The 19,966-nt window shown below is 42.3% G+C and overlaps 1 protein-coding gene across 14 annotated transcripts in view; it reads right to left on the reverse strand.

Moving 5' to 3' along the window:
- The window catches only part of ABLIM1 (actin binding LIM protein 1), a 291,744-nt gene that overhangs the window by 191,091 nt on the left and 80,687 nt on the right, over positions 1 to 19,966 (reverse strand). For 4 of the 14 annotated variants that reach the window (XM_032423136.1, XM_032423133.1, XM_032423130.1 and 1 more), the window contains exon 1: positions 1,848 to 4,770. The exons of 3 other annotated variants lie outside the window; for them this stretch is intronic. In XM_032423136.1, the coding sequence (XP_032279027.1) occupies positions 1,848 to 2,091 (244 nt within the window). In that variant the 5' untranslated portion in view covers positions 2,092 to 4,770. Of the gene's footprint in view, positions 1 to 1,847; positions 4,775 to 19,966 lie in introns of those variants that run through there. 7 more of the 14 variants (XM_032423124.1, XM_032423125.1, XM_032423127.1 and 4 more) reach the window with 5 other exon arrangements.

A 19,966-nucleotide genomic window follows, 5' to 3' on the forward strand; every position in this document is an offset into this window, starting at 1 on the left:
TTAGTAAGTAGAAGAGCTGGTACTGAAATTCTGGAACGTCCAACTCCAAAGCCACACACTAAACTAATCCCCCAGATTTCCTTATCTGTCTTCACTGAGGTATGGAGACCTCAATAATGGTTACTCTTTCCTCTAGCCAGGGCTCTCTTTGATACTGTTTGTTCTCTTGTTATTGAACCTACTGACAAGCCATTGTCCAGCACACTCTCATTCAACCACGGTTTACTGGTCTCCCCTTGACTTCCTGCCTTCTCCTACCGGCAGACCTTATCTCTTTCACGAGCATCAACAGCTCAGTCCAAAAACATCTGATTTGAATCTCTTTCAGTGGAAGCACTCACAAGAAAGTGTTAGCTCCAGCAGAAACCTGAGTGTTTAGTTTTTTTTTAATTTAATTTTATTATTTTATGTTAGTCACCATACAGTACATCATAAGTTTTTGATGTAGTGTTCTATGATTCATTGTTTTCATATAATACCCAGTGCTTGTGTTTAGTTTGTATCCCTAACTGTGGAATAAACTTTTTCTCCTCAATAAAAGGATTTAGGTTTCCACCAGCATGGAAACGTGATACTTGAGCGGTAGGTGTGGTCAGCTGGTTCTGAAGACAGTTGTAGGGTAGCTTACAAGGTGGCTGGGAGCAGATGTCATGGCTTCTCCATGCCCACTCCAGGCTCCCCCAAAAAGGATGAAGCAGAGACTGTTGGGGAATGCGAGGACTAAGGAGCTGTCAGGTTCCCCACCCCATCCTGCCTTAGCGGTGATCGGCCAGCCACTCCTTCCCGTCCCCGTCAAAGCTCCGGATAGCCACAGTGAGCTTCCACTTCATCCCCACTGGGACGGGCAGAATCACAAGTCAGATAACAACCAGAGCCGGCGAGGATGTGGAGAAACCGTAACCTTCATATGCTGCCCATGAGAGTGTTAAAGTGCAGCTGCTTTGGAAAACAGTCTGGAAGCTTCTCAGAAGGTTAAACATAGTCACCATGTGACCTGCCAACCTCTCTCCTATCAGTAGACCCAAGAGAAATGAAAAGACATGTCCACACAAAAACGTGTATGTGAATGTCATAGCAGCATTATTCATAACAGCCAAAAAGGTGAAAACCACCCAAATGTCCATCAACTTTCTGGCTCCTTTGGCTCATGTTCCTCCTTTTCAGGGACCATGTCTAATTAGCCTTTGCCTCCTGTACTGATTCTAGCCTGATTTGGACAAGGAGCAAGCAGCTAAGTATCATCTTCATTAATTATAAATTCAAAGTGTACAAACTCCCCAGTGTGGTCACTCTTGCCCACAGGCTGGGCTTTCTCCCTCTCTGTCCCGGGCAGATGGACAGGTGACCATGTTCTAATGAGCTTCACCGAAAAGAAGCTTCAACCAGTTCTCCAAGTATTACAACTCTTTTTCCTTTTTCTTTTGTAAATATCGCACAAGATGAGTGCACCCTAGGCGGGAACACAATTGAAATCTCGCCTTTCCAGAGGTCATTCTTTACTACTGTCAAGAGCCTGCCTTGAACATATCTTTTCAATCCACGCTTTAACATATGAAAGAACAGCAAGTATGGCTAGAGATCTTTCCTTTTCATCACGCTTCCTAGTTTGGAAAGAGCAAACACTGGCTGCTGAGATTATAAAATCATCGATGAAAATATCATCAGAACTTAGCTCCATAGCTCTACTCAGGTTGCAGTCTCCTTTCCTCCTACCCTCCCCCTGTTAATTATGTGTAAGGGATAGTGTTTCTTTTGAGGAATGAAGCATGGAAGAATGACTTTAGATGGTACTTCAGAGGCCAATCACAAAACACAAAGCCGTGTGCAGACTGGGCTCCTTCACTTACCGGGAGGATCCAAGCAGCTAAACAAGTGCTCCAGGGTGCAGTAGGCCTCGGGATGCAGATACAACAAGTGGGTGATGGTGGCCTGCCTGTGAGTAGCTGCGGGGGTCCCAGTGATGCTCACGTCCTCCACGACCAGCCTCCTTCTGTACGAGCCCGTCGGGCTGGCTCTCTCACAAGAGGACACTCTGCTTTTCTCAGAGCTGCACAGTTTCCCCAGACACTTTAAACCGAGGAAGGATGGCATCTTGGCATGGATTGCAAACAACAGAGAAACGGACACCAAGGAGCCCAAGAGGTTATGCTTTCCCTTCAACTCTCCGGGCTCCTTCTTGTTTTTTTCTTCTTCACCACCCGGTAAAGAAGATTAGGGAAGATGTATTTAAGTGATTAGCCTCAAGAGCTTAGGGCTCCATATAGACAGAGGATCGGGTATAGAAACAGTAGCTACCAGGAACTCAGGCTTATGTCAGCCTGAGAGGTGAATGCATATTCAAAAACCAGATTAATATCCAGAGCAAGAGGAAGGACATACCTGCGGTATCTAAAAGAATTCACCTGCCAATAGTCCTCATATATTAATATCACCTGGCAGGAGCACCGCGAACAGCTCTAAGGATATCTACACATATTTTATGTAGAGCAGAAGAAACTCAGATAATAATTCCAAGTTCTTCAGTATTTCAGATCTCACGGGAGAGACCTCAAGAGAGGTCTTCAGCTTCATCCAGCAATAAATCCAGCTCCAGGCCACAGTCAACGTTCCTTTCCACCTTCTAGAGGGAAACCCCTCCTCCTAGTGCCAATCTTTTTGCCTTATTCCATTAATCCAATGCGAATAATATTCTTAATGTTGTTTCGTGGGGTTTCTGCCAGTGCAGAATCACATGATGGAAGCAGAATTACCATGAGGGTAGCTGCGTGTTTTCACAAAGTTACAAGCTAGCAGGACCCTCACTCAACTAGGGTGCTGACATACCAAGGGCGACCCTAGCCGTGAGCGTTTGCCCTCTGACACCCACTCAGGAAGGTTAAGCACAATATATGGCCGTCTGAAATGACACAACAGTCAAAAGTCAGAGTGAAAAAACCCATTCTGCCTTCTCCTGTCACTGGACCATTATGTTCTGATACCATTTTCCTTTCATTAAAACCTGTACACACTTAGAACAGAATTAGAGAGCTGGAAAGGCCTTCAGAGCTAATCTAGTCCAGTGCTTCCCAAATAACGCTGTGCCTAAGAATCTGTTGAAGCATTCGACTGTGGAACACTAGCCCGGACCTCCAAATGCGATCCTGTTGGGGGCTGAGGCCCAGGAACTTATATTCCTCAAAGTTCCCCAGACCAGGACTAGCACTCAGGAAGCACTGATCTCCTCCAGGCCTTTAACTGTAAGATGAGGCAGGTGTCTCAGACATGTTAAGTGACTTTCCCAGGACAACACAGTAAGCCCATGGCGGATCCCAGGACAACACAGCAAGCCCATGGCGGATCCAGGTCTCCTGACTCCTAGGTTATGACTCTTCCTACAATAGTCGTCAGGTCCTTCCACAAAACCTACAGACAGATGAAGCAGAGAAAGGAAACTAGTTTCTAATCTTTAATGTAAGACTTGGCAACAGAGCTCAAGATCCAGAGAATCCACATGTGCTAGAATGACTCTAGCCCAATGGGAAGCACGGTGGGACTGGAGGAGTAGATTCTGTCCAGAGGCCTTCCAGATTGGGATGGAGCTGGGGAAGGTGGAAATAGGGGAGCCTTTCTACTACCACAGTCACAGGGTGAAATTTCTGTTCTCAGATTTGGGGAATTAAGCCCTAGACCACTACTGCCCCCAGACAATAAATCCTTCCAAGGTCTTCCTCTACAAACAGTTTACAAAGCGGGTGAAATAATCTGTATGTGTTCTATTTCTTCCTCTGGTTGGGTTCCCATAGACCTGCTCTTTGCAAACTAAGCACCTGAGCAGCTCTATCTGCTTATGTGTGTTCACATGGCTCATTTGTGAAATGTGTGTGTGTGTTTATAGAGAGGCTGGATGCAGCCACTTTAAACATGGGCTCTAGTATACATTAACAATGTACAAACATAGACTTCGGACAGATCAGATGATTATTTTCTTCGAATCCAGCCTCTTCCTGACCAAGCCAAAGTGTAACTATTCCATGGCAAAGCTGGTATGCCTTTTGGGTCCCTAAACTTGTCAAGCATTGCCCACTGAAACGAATTCTATAGCATGGACTCCACCTCAACACTTAGCTGTTGTTATCAGTAGATAATCAGGCCACCCCTAAATTTTTTGACAAGATTAGAGATCCGTATATTCAGTTCAAGAAGCAATTGTGTTCCAATAGCTTAAATAAAGGAAAAAGTAAATTTTTCAATAAAAGGATTATATTAAGAAGTTTGATCTATTTTATGAATTTTAGATCAGGATGGAAAGTGAGCTACATGTGGACCGCAGACAAGGCTGATGAAAATAACAGAGGTTTGTTTGCTTTTAAAGACAATCTGACTACACAGAGATGTGAGGGGTGGCTCTCTTCTCAGGCGGTGGAGAGAGATAAAGCTCAGACACCAGTTGCTTGGGAGCTGGAGCCAGCACTGACAATGGACACTAAGTTCTGCTCGCCAGGATGTCCAGAGTTCTTTAACCTCTTCCACACAGTTCAGGGTAAACACCCAGCAGAGGACAAGCCTCCTATCATTTTTTTTTAAACAAAGACCCTTGCATTTTGCTATTGAAGTGCAGTTGACATACAATATTATCTTAGTTTCAGGAGTACAACATAGTGAGTCAACATTTATATATATTACGAGGTAATCACAATAAATCTAGCGAACACCTGTCACCATACGACGTTTTTGCAGTATTAACTATATTCCCTATAATGCTGTACATTGCATCCTGTGTCTTATAACTGGAAGCTTGTACCTGTTAATCCCCTCCCCCCATTCTGCCATTTCCCTACCCCCGTCCCCTCTGCCAAGCCTCCAATCTTAAAGATATGCTTTCAGGGGGATCTGCCTGAGAGCAATCTCTTCAGTCATGAAAGCACAGTATGGAGAAGATCCCTAAAGAACCTTCAATGGACCCATTTCTTCCACTGCTACATGAATATCAGCCTCTTGCCACGGCCCATAAAAAGACAGGCATAGCATTTTCAAAGAAGTGTAGTGGGTTTGGGGACAGTTTATAGGGTTGTATGATGAAGTATCAGAATGCATTACACTACAAAGCTAATGCTAATTACAAATGCAACATTCACCACAGATTTTGGTGGCCTGCATATCTCATCAGGTAGGACAGTCCTAATTCTGCTAGTAACAATTCCACTGCACCTGCACAAGCTCTTCTAGGATGTGAAAAGAAACCATCAGTGGACAAATTCACCAAGTGGCTTCACCTCGCACCGAGAGGCCCGAGCACTCTGCACGCTGCAGGAGCTCGATGATGAGATGAACCCCAACCTCAGAGCCAGGCATTCTGAGGTGACATAGTGTTCAGAGGTTGGATGCCTTCACTACTTCTTAATGCACCAGTCACAGGTCAATTCCTGCAGCGATTTTTTCCAGAAATGCACTCTGACTTTTCTTTAATTTTATTCTATGTTATGATTTAGGTTTTTCCTCCCCCAGACAAAGGCCTACCTCTCCCTTTAAAATATCTGCTGCGATCTCTCTGCTTCTTGCTAAGAAAAAACATTTTAAGAGAGAAAACCACCACCTTAAAATGTGAATCTTTATGGCATTTAGTTTTCTAAGGGAATGGTCTGAATTTACAGCCTGTGGCTTTATCAGTGATAATGGGGTTCCTGGCTTTTCAGTTTGGGTTCTGGTTTTAATCAGAAATGAGCAAACAAAGGAGCTCAGCAAGTACATGGCAAGTGCCTGCAGTAGCTCCCAGTTATCGGGATGATCCCTGCTGCTGAGCAGAACGGAGGAAGCAGAGAAACAGCTTTCTAAGTGGGAAAGATCAGCGCAAGGGGCACAGTCGGACTTTCAGATGCGCCTCGGCCCCTTGGAGGTTCTCCCACTCTAGCAGCTACACCTCTTGCTGTGACCAGCAAGCCTCAAGCTTAGCCCTTCTCTTCGCCTGCATGGTCAACCCTGGGCATCTCTTCTGCAAAGCTCACTGTTTAAGGCGTCTTACCCTTTCCTCCAAAGCAGGCTGTGATTTTCTGAGCATACTGGCACAGGCTCCCCCCTGGGTAGGGCTCCTCGGGAAAGCCTGCTTCGTCCATCACTCAGCAAGCAGCGGTCTCTCTTCCTGTAATGTCACCCGCCCGAGACCTGCTCAAAACAGGACAAGCAGCCAAGCCCCCTCATCCATATCATCTCCATTAATAATTCAGATACTACATAAAATCTGCTGAGCCTTCAGGATTGAGAGCACCAAGGCACTATGAGGACTGAAGCATAATTAGTTTAACAGACAGCAAGCGTCTCAGATTACTCTCTGACAATACTCTCCATAGGCAAGATTTCCAAATGGCGGTGAGAGCCAGGCTTGGAATGCCTTCAAGGAAGAAGCCGCAGACGGGGATAGGCTCTGGGAGGGTCACAGGCATCCAGAAGCCCAAGCCCCGTATGTTAGAAAAGGCTGCCCCACGAATCTGTTCCATAGGGTCCCAGCACTACATTTCTGACCACATATCACAACCCACCAGCTTTGGTCTTGATCAGTTTCTAAACTTCTCTCTACCCTGAACATATCCTGACCCTTAATCGTTCCTATGCTTCTTTCTCTTTTCCTGACATTTCTCAACCTTCTCCTATCTGATCCTTCTGAAAAGCCACCTGTGCTTAAAAGTGCAGCTCAACTCTGACCTCCCCCCTCCAGGTGTCCAGAATTACTCCAGCTAGAATCAATTCCTGCCTGTCTTGTCCCAAAGTAGCAGCTCTCCCATGGTATTTCTTATATCCTGCTCTGTGATATGGTTATCTGTAGACTTTTATTTCCTCTGCTAGCTGCGAAGCTTCTGGGGGGCAGGAGTCTTGCCTTTGTCACCCTATATCCAACATATCTCCCACACATACTAGGTACTCAATGCCTTGTAAAGAGAATTTGACCATTCCCGGTAAGAACTCAGTGTGAAAAATGAGTATCTAATACCTGGGCAAAAGGCAGGTTATCAAAGACAAAACACACACTTTGGTCATTCTTAACTGCTTCAATGGGAGAGGACAATAAAGACCTTTTATAGTGATGAGCCTGAGATCTCCTATTCCTACATATGCGGGATGGGATTCTCTTCCTGCAGGTCAGAGCTGATCTAAGTGCCACTGACCTGGAAGGCACGAAGTGACAGGCACATGCCCATGAGGCCCAAGCCAGGTGAGGCCACAAGAAGCTGTCCCGGTGGTTGGTCATTAGGAGACAAGTCGTCCTTGCTGGTGGGATAAATAGCTGAATGTGGACCCGGAAACCCCGGTGTCAGCGTTTCTCAGCACGTCCGCTGATGGAGGGGCCCCGGAGCAGGTGTGTGGCGCCTGCCTGCCCCAGCCTCCCCTCCCAGCCCTCCCAGAGGAAAAATGCAGAGGGAAGTGTTTCCAGTGACACAGTTTGAAGTATTTATAATTCATCTATCTCACCACAGAATAGCTCCGACTCACTCTGGCAAACCTCATGCTCACTGTCAGTTTACTAGAAAACGTCAACAATCCCCAAATAATCTATTTCCTGACTGTGCTGCAAGCAGGGCCTCCTGCTCACTGAGGTCTTTTGCCATCATTCACCTCTGGACTTAAACTTGGGCTTCAAAGAGGAACTCCTTGTACTTTATGGTCACAAGAAATATGCAAGATAGATAAGGAACAGGACACCTGATTAAAATCAGTGTCAGGCTTTTCACCGTCCTTCGTTTAAGGGATCTATCTTCATGCTACAAATATTTCCTGAGCACCTACAATACAACAGGTTAGGTGTTAGCCGCCTTCACAGTGAATGAGACAGGGGCCCTCAAAGGGCACGTAAATTAGCAGGTGATGCACGCGTGTATTTGCCCAACTGTAGCCCAACTTGGTAAATACCACCCCAGGGTAGAGTTAGAGCAGTAAGACGTTGGGGGCTTGGCTTAGAGATTCTGGATATGGTGAGTGGCATGTCTTAATTTTCTGTCTTAAAATGTGTTTCCAAAAGACAAGTGGCTTGGGTTTCGCCTCTGACATGGACAATTATCATGTATTTCTATTCCGTTCCCAACAGCGGCACACAAAAACGCATTTCCCTTAGGGAGTCCGTGGGGGGAGGGGAAAGGGGGGGGCAGACCTGTTCCCCCAGTATGCTCTCAATGCCATGCTCTGATATTATGAAAGTGCATGGGAGGGAAAGACTGAGTCAGCCTGGTGCTGGTGGGGTTACGGAAAATACGAAGTTCGATCTGAACCTCAAGGAAAAAATTTACCAAGAAAATAAGCAGAAAAGAACAATCCAAAGAGAGGATGCTCTGGAAGAATGCTTCATTCAGATCACACACCTGATGATGGGAAGGGAGGTCAAGAGACAGGGAAGGTCTTGGAAGGAACAGCCCAACCATCCACCTATAAACAACTCATTTTAGAGAAATAAAATGGCATTACCTTTGAGCAAGAACAAAATAAATGCCTCCAGTCTGCTGACTGCCATTCTTTCTTCAGAGGGTCAGAACACTGGGAAAACTTGGCACACAGCCACAGGAACCTTTCACCCTGGTTCAGTATTAACTGCCTCTCTCAGCACTTGTTTTTGTCCAAGTACTTTATAACCATAAATGTGTTCATCATGGCAGCCATCCTAAGAGGTGAGGGGGTGACACATGCCACACAAAGCCCCCACATCTCGGACTGAGAAACTGAGACCCAAGGGTCATTGCTCCCCTTGAAACGAAACCCACAGTCAGAACTCGATGTGTGAAGAGAACCTAAATTCCCCAAAGGCAGATCCAAGAACGTAATATGAATAAAAGATGCCTCTGACTATTTGGAATTTCAGGGCTATAAAAGGTTTTAGAACACGGTGTTTTAAATGTGGCTACAGACGGACAACGATTTTTCTAACAAAGGGGAACATACCCTTGTCTCTCCATAGTCTGAGATGGTCTGGTAACTTTCACGGCACCCTTGATCTGGAAGGAACAATATACTGGATGCAATATTGGGAGTCTCTGATGTGAAAGATGCTTTCAAGAAGAATCATCATCTAGGCATCATTTCATCTATGTTTGTCAAAATAGGGTATGCAATAGCTAAAAGATAATCTATTGCAATGTGGAAAGAAAATTCTAGATCATATATATACGGTCTCATTCTTTAACATTTTAAAGTATGCACATGCTTTAGAATGTACACATTAATACAGGTCAAGTATATTGTTTATCAGCAAATAATATACATAAATATGTGTTGTTTTACTTTTTTAACTCTAGGATGCAAAATCAAGAGAGTTTGGAGACCGGGGATTAGTCTATCAAAATAAATCATAAGGAAACTAATAAGAACTCAACTAACCAGAGGTAAGTACTAAATAATGGATGAACCAAAGTTAAAAATACATAAAGAAGAACAACAATGTGGTGGGTAAATGCATGCCTGGGCTCTGGAGTAAGAAAACCTCATTCAGATCCTGGTTCCACTACTTACTACTGGGTAACCTCAGGTGAGTTTTTCACTGATTTCAACCTTGATTACTTTGTCTGTAAATGGATATAATAATAGTATCTCCTCTATGTATCTACTAAAGCCCTTAGCAGTTCCTACTCCCTAGGAGGGGCTCTATACATACTAACTCAAAGGCTGGAAATCAGACTCATAGGACTAAAAATAGAAATTAAAACAACATTTGAGGCCGTATGTTGATCCTGAGATACTTGTGAGTGTTAGGATATGTGTAAAGTACAGTCCCTCCCTAAAGAAGAAGCCACTACTCAGATCCAGACAATTATTGCTAGTTTGGAATGCAGGCCAAGTATTGCCAGATGTTCAGATTTTTATGTGAAATCTCCCAAATTTCAAACATTTGCAACTAGCTAAAAAACAAACAAACAAACAAAAAGCCCAACCGTCTCTATTGCTCCCCCCCCCCAACACACACACACATGCTTACAGGCCGACCATGCCTGTGGGTCAGCAGTCTGGGACCTGTGTATAAGTTATTTCAAACCTTGGTGTAAAGCCTCCACCCACTGAGCTTAAACCAAACAGTTATGATTTATTTCAGGACCTGGCAGAAGGTGGTGGGGTGCAAGATTTTGAGAAGCGTTGGCAGTTTTCACATAAAAGAGTCATACCTTCTCATTTGTAAAATCGGGTTTTAATTATGGCATCTCTGCTCTGAGCCACCACATAAGCGTCCGTGTGTTCCCCAACAATTAAGTGTGTAACACCAGTAGCACTTTCAGAGCAAAGTCTCTCACATTTTCTTCCATGCCACAAATAGAAGAACATGTCCTTTCTCCATTATATTATTGTTTATATCCACATTATATAATCTTTTATCTTTAATCACTAGTAGGATCCTATTATACATACTACTCTGTAATTTTTCCCTAAACTTTTTCTTTTATAAAATTAAGGTCTAATTTACATACCGTGAAAAGCATAGATCCTAGGTGTACAAGTCAATGAGTTTTGACAAATGCATTCACCCGTGTAACCCACATCTCTATCAAGATATAGAATACTTCCATACCCACAGAAAGTTCTTTGTGCTCCTTCCCAGTTATGCCCACCTCCACACCAGAGACAACCACTGTTCTGATCACCATTTTGGCACATTCTAGAACTTCATAAACAGATTATCCAGGTTGTACCCCTTCGCCTCTAGCTTCTTCTGCTCAGCATGTTTTTGAAATTCATCCATGTTTCCCTGTTAAGTCTTACCTCTAATACTTCCCCCGATGCAAGAAGCATAGCTTCTCTCTAATATGCTATCAATCATAATCTGGGTGTTATTACCTCACGGTAAACACCCATTCCATAAACTTTGGAACTGATAGCAAATGCAATACCTACTTTTGGAGTCTGAAAGCTTACTGCTGTTGATACCATGTCATTGATTGGGGGAGGCCATGATTTGGGGGGCTGCCTGGGTGGGCAGTATTGATAGGAAGACTTCAGACTGTGCCAAATTAGAAGGGGCAGTTCTTGGGGGAAGAAGAGCTGTCTGTCTCTGGAAGGACTGAATCAAAAAGGGAAGTGGGAATGGGAAAGGAGTCAATTATGCATCAGCATGTGGGAGAAGGAAGACAAGGAGAGCACCTAGCCCAGGTTGAGATAGGAAGAGAGATAGATAAGCTTGACTAACCATGGGGCAAGTGGAGTAAGACAAAGTTGTTAGTAGATAAGGAACACAAGACAGTTCTAACATCTTCCCACAAATAGAGAGTACCTCATGGAGCCATCCCTTTCTTGCATGGATTCATACACCCAACCACACTGAGGATGAACAGTGTTTATACCAGCTGACTCCAAAGGACAAATGGCCAGAATACAAAGATGTGGATACTTACTAAGGAGGAAATAAATCTGTGATATGAGGGGTTTGGTTAGAACTCCAAAGAATAGAGCCTGAGTGACTAGGGAAAAAAAAAGTACAGCCATTGAGACAAGAGACACAGGAAAGAGATTGAGTTTTGTTGATAATGAACTAATTTCAGCTAAAATAATGAGTTTAAGATGTCATCATAATATCTACAAAGTAGTGTCTAGCAGGCAAATGGGATGTTCCTCTGAGTCTCAGTGGAAACGTCAAAGTTGGAGCTGTACCTTTGGCAGGGTCCACCAAAGTGAAGGCTGGAGCCATAGGAATAGATGGAAGAGAAAAAAAAATCACTGGACCATGAATTTCTTGAAAGCAAAGGTGGCCTTCTCCATTTCTGTGTTTGCTTCAGGGGAGATGCTTCACAAATATTTATGAACATTGGACCTTGAAACGAATCTTCTTGTAGGTTATCTGGGGAAAATATTAGAATTGCCCATCTAGACTCAATTTACTCTAACTGACCCTTTGTGCATAAATGCTTGAACCTCTCAGCTCATTGCATTAACAAAATGATCCAACTCAGCAGTATTTCCTAGCATTCTAATTAAAGACACATGCATTTTATTGATTAAAATTTCCAGTAACATAGCATAATGCTATTACTTATCTTGCCAAGAAGAGAAGCAGTTAAAAAAAAAAAAAACTCACAGAAGGCTTCAATTCATCCTCCAATTCATCACAGATAATTTGAAAATCTAGTAATTAAACTCACCTAAGAGGATACAGGTTTGCAGAGAACAGATTTAGAAAAATATTGGATTCTTAAGAATATTACCCTTTCCACAATCCACTTCATAATTATAAATATGCACCCATCAGTAAAACTGTGCCCAGGAAAATCCGAATGTAGCATAGACCATGATCTGTATAAAGGCAATTCAATCAGCATTTATTGAATATCTCTTTGTGCACAGCCCTGCAATAGGTATAAAATAGAAAAACAAAGTGCCTTGCTTTTCATTTTCTGGTGGAAACCAAAGTACTCTATAAAGGCTTCCAATATAGGAGCTCTCAAGACAAAGCAAACAAAAATAGCCTGTACCAGGATGAAGTGGGTGGTGGATGTCTTCAACAGGACAGATGGATCATTTGGAGGTGTGTGTGTGTGTGTGTGTGTTTCTGTGGTTCTCTTATTTATTTATTTTTTCAGAAGGAGAGAATTGCTTGGCACAATTTTTAAACTCACACTGGCATATGGAGAAGCAGAGCGGAGGGTGGGGGGAAGGCAGCCTCAAAATAGAGAACCGAGCAAATGGTAATGCCTAAGGATGTAAAAGGATAGAAAAGGAGCTTTTGAAAAATACAAATTACAAATGGTTTAAAAGATCATCATGTTAGAGTCATAGAAAAAGCAATTAGATAACTTGAAGGTCCAGAGAATCCATAGAGTGGATAGAAACAAAGTCAGACCAGGCTGAAAGAAACATCACACTAGCTTAACTGACCACCCACCATTCCTGATTTCAACCATCCTTCCCTCCACACTGTCCCTCCCCCTTGGGTTTACTGCCCCGCAAAGCCCTCTGTCACTCCACGACCCTGTGAATTCACCCGTCTGAATTGCTAATTCACCCCTAAAATTGCAAACTTGATATATAATTGAGGGTCAAGTTATGTCACATATTTTCTTAGCTATAGTTTCTTCCATTTGATTTTCGGATATTTCCATTTCTGATATATTTCATTAGAGAAAATTTGAGAAACACTGAAAACTATAAAGTAACACGATCCTACCATCCATAAACCACTGTTAATATGTCAGTATAGTCTTTCAGTTTTCCCCCATGAAATTTTTTATATAGTTCATATCACATTACATGTGCAATTCACAACTTCTGTTTATCAGAATTTTTCCCATGTCATTTAAATTAGAAATGTACTTTCTAATGTTAAATTTTTTATTGAAATACATCTATGGTAAAGTTCACAAATCTCATGAACAGAGCTCAGTGAATTTTTACATGTGTACAACCATGTAACTGCCTCCCAGATCAAGATCTAGAACATTCTTAACATCCCAGTATGTTCCTTTGTATTTAGTCAAGACTGCAACCCCCTTCCTCCAGGTAATCGCTATTCTGACTTATCATAGGAGATGTTTTGCTTGCTTTTGAACCTCGGGATAATTCACACAGTATGTACTCTTCTTCTGTGGCTCCTTTTGCTCAGCATTATGCCTGTTTGATTCATCCATGTTGTGTGTATCAGTAGCTCTTCCCACCCTGGGTAATATCCCCTTAAACAGTACACCACAAGCACAACTAATTTATCCATTTTCCTGTTTTGGGACATTTGGGTTTTTCCAGGTTGGGCCTATTATGAATAAAACTGCTATGAATATTACTGTATGTGTCCACTCGTGGACATACACACTCATTTCTCTTGAGTATACACCTAGGGTAGAGTAGGCATGTGTTAGCTTTTGAAGGTACTAGCCAACAGTTTTCCAAAGTGATTGGTTCGGTTCAGACTCCCACCAGCACTGCAGAATTCCAGTTGTTGCATATCCTCACCAAGACTTAGTGCTATCAGTCCTTCTAATTTTAGCCATTCTGATAGATGAATAATGGTATCTCATTGGGGTTTTAACTTGCATTTTGAGGACTCATGATGGTGAGACTTTTTCCATATGCTTATTGGCCATTTTGGATATCCTCTTTTGTGAAGTATATGTCTTTATATAAAGTATGGATTAACAGCTTTTGTAGGATGTAGAATGTATACATATATATACATTGCAGCATGTAGGATGTATATGTATATATTTTTAGCTATCTTAATTATTGTTAGTCTTAATGTGAATATGGGTATGAAAGAGGGAGGAAAACAACAACCAAATCTTCCAAGTCAGAAATTTATATGAATGCTCTGAAGACTAAATATAAAGGGACTAAACATAAATAGTTCTTCTTCATAAAGAGAGAGAACATCTGCAAGTTAATGGGAAGGCTGGATCCTAGAAAGTTTCTTGGCATGTCCTGGCCCCAATCCTTCTTGTAGCTTCTCTGTGGCTCCCTTGCCATGTGAACACACAGCTCTCTCCGTGGTTCTCACGTGACCATAGCAAGTCCTCTTTATCTGCTTGGTGATAACCAGATGTTCCCTGTGTCTCAGGGGTACCTAGGTATCCATGGTCATTGGAGAGCTGTCATCATTGGGTAGATGGCCCCACGTTGGTACCACCCAGGCTGAAGCCCACACTGTCATAAAACAATCCTGTGTGACAGTCACTATGGTGCACATGTATTTATATACGTCAGCTCTGTAATGCTCACAATGACTTTATGCATTAGGTAAATGTTTTCGCTTCCTGGGGCTGCCTTAACAGAGTAGCACAAATTGATTCGCTTAAATGACAGAAATGTATTGTCTTCCAGTTCTGGAGGCTAGAAGTCTGAGCTCAAGGTGTCAGCATGGTTCGTTCCTTCCGAGAGCTGAGAGGGACAATCTGTACCCCACCTCACCCCTGGCTCCTGGTGGCCTCAGGTGTTCCTTGGCTCGTAGATGGCTGTCTTCTCCCTGAGTCTTCACATCATTTTACTTCTGTGTCTCTCTCTGTGTCCAAATTTCCCATTTTTATAAGGACATCAGTCATCCTGAATCAGGGCCCACCCCGTGACCTGAACTTATCTTGATCATCTGCAAAGACCCTACAGCCAAATAGAGTTACATTCACAGGCGCTGAGGGTTAGGACTCAACATGTTTTGCAGGGGACAATTCAACACAAAACATTAGGAAAGTAACTGACATAGAGGAAAGAGAACTTTCCAAGGAAAGAAGGAAAACATGTATACAAATGTATCTTACATAAGGATGTAAGATAATAATCAGAAACAGTGAGAGTGAACTTACATGATTATGTTACCTGGGAAAATGGTGTTTTTCCAAGAAACTCAGGGAATTTTAATGATTGTGTTCTCAAAACCTCCCAAGGATTTCTTTTAATTTTATTGCCAACCTCAGGTATAATGACTATGAAGAGAATTCTAGATCCTTTTAAGGTGCAGTTTGATTTTAATCAAAGGTATATAAAATCAGGAGGGAGTTCATTTACCTTGGGAAAAAATCCCTCTTAACTTCTGAAGGAGGTTGGTTCCCTCCCCCCTGGGATTCCCGGGGGGCACGCTGACATGCTGTGGTCCACGTGTCCGTAGCCAGCCCGTGCGTGCCATGAAGGGAGGGATCAGCTCTTTCAACTGTGGTAACTCCAGGTCCTAGGACAGTAACTGGCATGAAGCAAGAGCTCAAAAAATAACTGCGAAATGAGTGAAATCGAACAATACCTTCCAGTCCCCACCTTCCATGTATATTTTGACATCTTCCACAAGGACAGAAAAAACAAGAAACAAACACTCAAGAAAGATATGAAGCTTTAGGAAACATTTAATAGAATTGAGACTCTTATCCAAAGGGCATTCTTTCTTCCCACCTTCCAAAAAGCTACACTCCAAACTTCTGATCTGGGTTTAATGAGCAGAAATCTACCCAAGTACAGGCTACTGACAGGCTGAATGTAAATGAATAAACAGGTACTGAAGATTCTGAGGAAGAAAGACCCTTTATTTCCCAACAGTATTCTGAGGTTTTTTTTTTTTTTTCTATCTTCAAATATAGGGGGAAAAAACCATGAAGATTGCTAAGTAATTCTAAGTGAAATATAACTGAGGTGGAAAAATGCCCACTTGTGTCCTGCATATTCTTAACAGTTAAAAATAAATCATCCTTATTAATCCCCTTAGTTCCCTTATACAAATCTGGGTCACATCGGTCAAATACAATTTTTAAAGTGGCATAAAATCAAATCATTTTAATTAGGTATTTCTTGTACTTTATTTCTAAACCTCCCCCCCCATTCTCCAGCTAAACAAAAACATTAACATTCCTAGTAAGCATGTTTTCAAACAGGCTTTTAGAGGCAGAAATGATTTGTAGCGAGTAATACCGTGGACGAGTGTGGACTTTTCACTCTGCCTGAGCCACATTAACCTGTTGGGAAATGTATCTATTGAATGACCATACAGGTTTTACTGACTTCTCTAAAACATATCTTGTTAAGCTAAATTAATCTTTACTGCCTTCAAGATAGTCGTTCCTTTTTCAAAAAGCCTTCCTTAGCTGACTCCTTCTTATTTCCTTCAATATTCTAGCTCTACAGTGGTCCCTACACTAATGCCTACCGTCTGTCTTTGCAAAGTTTTACTAGAACCCAGTCATTTCCATTCATTTATGTATTATCCACAGCTGTTCCTGTGTTACAATCACGGTGAGTTGCAAGAAAGACCATTTGGCTGACAAAGGCTAAAATAGTTATCTTGTCGTTTACAAAGAGTTTGCTTTAGGCTCGTCACACAAAGTATTCAAACTTCTCTTTCTTAGCTTTTTTGCTCTACATACATCTTATTCATTGGCTTCATCTGTAGATCATTTCCTCAAGTATGGTTAGTAAGGTCCCTGTGGGTTAAAATTATCTTTCTCTTCTTAAAAATAAAAAAATAAAAGTTCTGTCAGGTTAACGGGGCATAGACCTTTATTTGGGTGTCAGAAAGGGCTCATTCTTACCAATGCTACTGCTACAATAGGACAGACTGCATCAGTAACCCTAACTAATCCCTCCTTGTAGCCAAGTCCTTTGCCATGTCACTTTCTGATGTCTGCTTACTTTGAGACTGGGCTTGACCACGTGACTTGCTCTGGCCTGAAGAGTAAGGAGGACGTGTCCGTGTGTCAGTTCTGAGCTTAGGCCTCAAGAGATCATGCATGTTTGTGCTTGCTCTCTCGTCCTTCTCTTTTCCTGTGATGAGGACATGCCTGGGACAACCTGCTGGTCCCAAGAGGAGGAGGAGAGATGCATGGAGCAGAGCTACCTCCAAACACGTGAGTAAGTCTGCCAAACTGCCCACTAATGGCATAGAAAGCAACGGACCCTCGGTATGCAGACTCATGAAACATAATAAATGATCATTGTTTTAAGTTTCTGAATTGGGATGGGTATAAGGCAGCAATAGGTAATTGATACAAATTTACCCTGCCTGAAAATACTGACTGCTAATTCTTATATTTCCTTGAAATCTTAAAGGCAAAAATGAAAAAGTTGGAATTTTTTTAGTGACATGGTTTAAACGCGACTATATTGCTAAAGGTAATATATATAAATGTCCCTTGCCAGCCAAAGAACAAAAGATAAATAGCTAATCAATTTGATTTAGTGAGCACCTGCCACGTGCTCATGATGGAAATTTCTGAAAGATATAAAAATCATAGTTTCTAATATCAAAGAACTTATAATTCTGCTGAAGGAAAGGAAATAAAATGGGGGATAATTAGAGTATAAGGCAGTAACTGAGTGCCAAAACTTCAAGCTTCTGGTTAAACATAGTGCTTTGATCATGTGTTTATCTCTGCATCTTCACAAAACCCCAAAAGAATAAGAGAAGAATACCTGCAGACATGAGATGTGGATGCAGTTTTGGAAGCTAGAGAGTGAATGGATGATACCTGCAAAGAGTGGGAAGGCTGTAAGTTAAGCTGGAGGGAGAGGTGTCTACTGGGGCAAACCAGGAAGGATCTGGTATTGGGGGCACCAGGTACCACTGAAGGCAGGGAAGAAGGATAAGACTGAACAGGACTGACAGTCTTTACAAGAAGGAGTTACACTTCCATTCCCCCTCCTCATCTTCCTCTCTCTGCCCGGAGACTAATCCTCACGGATGCCTGCTGAAAATGACATGAGGTGCTGTGCCAAGCGGGAAGGTCCCTTTCCCTGTAGGTGGAAATGGAATAAGACAGAGGAGGCAACCTCCTTCAACTTTTTTTAGCTGTTTATTCTGGTACTTAATTCCATCTCCCTAAATAAGATGCTTCAATGGCCATCTCTTGATATTTTTTTTCATGGTAGACGTTATCTATTGATTTACTACAAAGGAAGGTCAGGATTTAATTAACTCTTCTTTGCTCTTGACAATAGATAATATCTAAAACATAAAGGTTAGAAGTGGCACCCCAAACTTTCAAAAACCGTAATGTGTCATGTGTCAGAAGAAACTACGAAATAGATAAATAAAGAGCCACACTGAGCAACAGGGAGGGACAGGTCATCTTAGGGAGTCAGGCCAGAAAAACTCTAGAATCCTTGGCTTTCATTCCTTTGTCTCCTGTTCATGGGAGAAGACACTATTTCATTCGTAAAACTAGGAACATGAATTACTTTAATGAAAATAAAATGAATAAATAAAACTGATAATAGTAGTACCCCGTAGGTTTGGATGGTGCTCAAAGGAAGTTTTTGCCATTAATATACTGTTTGAAATTTTACGGCGAAATCTTATTCTTATGATTTGTATAATTAAAAATAAAATACACACATAAAAATTAAAAAAATAAAAATAAGCAAACTAGAATCAAGGTCTTGGATTCCAAGGCACTATTCGACAAAATAAATAATTTGGAAGCATCTACACTTCTCAGGTGGAGCTATAAGGTATTGTGTTGTGGATTTTATAAACATAAACCTACTCATTTAATACTCATAATCTTGTAAAGCAGGCAGTACTATTAGCTCCATTTTACAGATGTGGAAACGGGCTTGGAGAACTTAAGACACTTGCCCAAGTTTACACAGCTAGTAGATATCAAAGCTGTGATGGGAACCAAATCTCTCTTCCTCTAGAGCTTAAGAGCTTGACACCGTGTCCAGAGGGGACCTGCTTTCCTTCTGCAAGTCTGAAATGATAGGTTTACATTAGAAAAAATAACTTTGAAATTCACTGGAGAATACCATTTTAGCAAGGGAAAATAAATCCCCAATCCCTTGTGGCCCCTGCGGAGATGGTTCCGAAGAACAAGAGGCAACCTTCCTCCACGCTGGAGCCACGGTGAGATATGATCGGTGGTCAGATTGTGCTCCTTGAAACCACTGGGCTCTATCTCTATCCCAAGGAGCCCTGGGCCTTCCCTCGCCAACATCCTTGTCTCCTGTGGTGACTATCTCCCCTAACATCTTATAGTCCTATACTTGCATTCTTCACCCTGCTCAGGAGCTTATTAACTTGTCATGTAGGTGACTTGCTCAGCTCATCTTTGGCACATAATGCCAGTGATCCTTCCGAGATTATGGTTTCCAAATGACAGAGACTTATTCTGCACGGTACCTAGCACAGTGCCTGCCACCTGCTGAAAGATGCTTAGTAAATTAATGATAACAAACAGAACATTAATGAGCTGCTTTAATGCCAAGTCCAGGGAGGGCTCTAGGACACATCAGCAGACCCTCCCTGAGGAAGTTACCAATTAGAGAGGCACAGTATTAGAGAGTTCCTTTAAAGTTAAAAAAATAATAATAATAAAGACTTGGGTGAGGCCACAAGCCTCAGAAGTAAAATGGCTAATTAAACTCATGCATCTGTACCTGCATTTGAGGGTTCACGTCGCCAACACCACCTTACATAGGAAAAATCGGGAAAACAGACCATTTAAATCATTTAAAAAGAGTCAAGAGATGGGCTTTCCACAAAATAACAACACTCCCCTAATGTGGTGACCTATTTCCTAAGGGCACTGTGCAGTCCAGTTCACCTTCTAGCTGTCTACCACTTCAATTCACG

This window comes from Phoca vitulina, unplaced genomic scaffold (assembly GCF_004348235.1).
Source record: "Phoca vitulina isolate PV1807 unplaced genomic scaffold, GSC_HSeal_1.0 scaffold28, whole genome shotgun sequence".
Taxonomy (NCBI): Eukaryota; Metazoa; Chordata; class Mammalia; order Carnivora; family Phocidae; genus Phoca; species Phoca vitulina.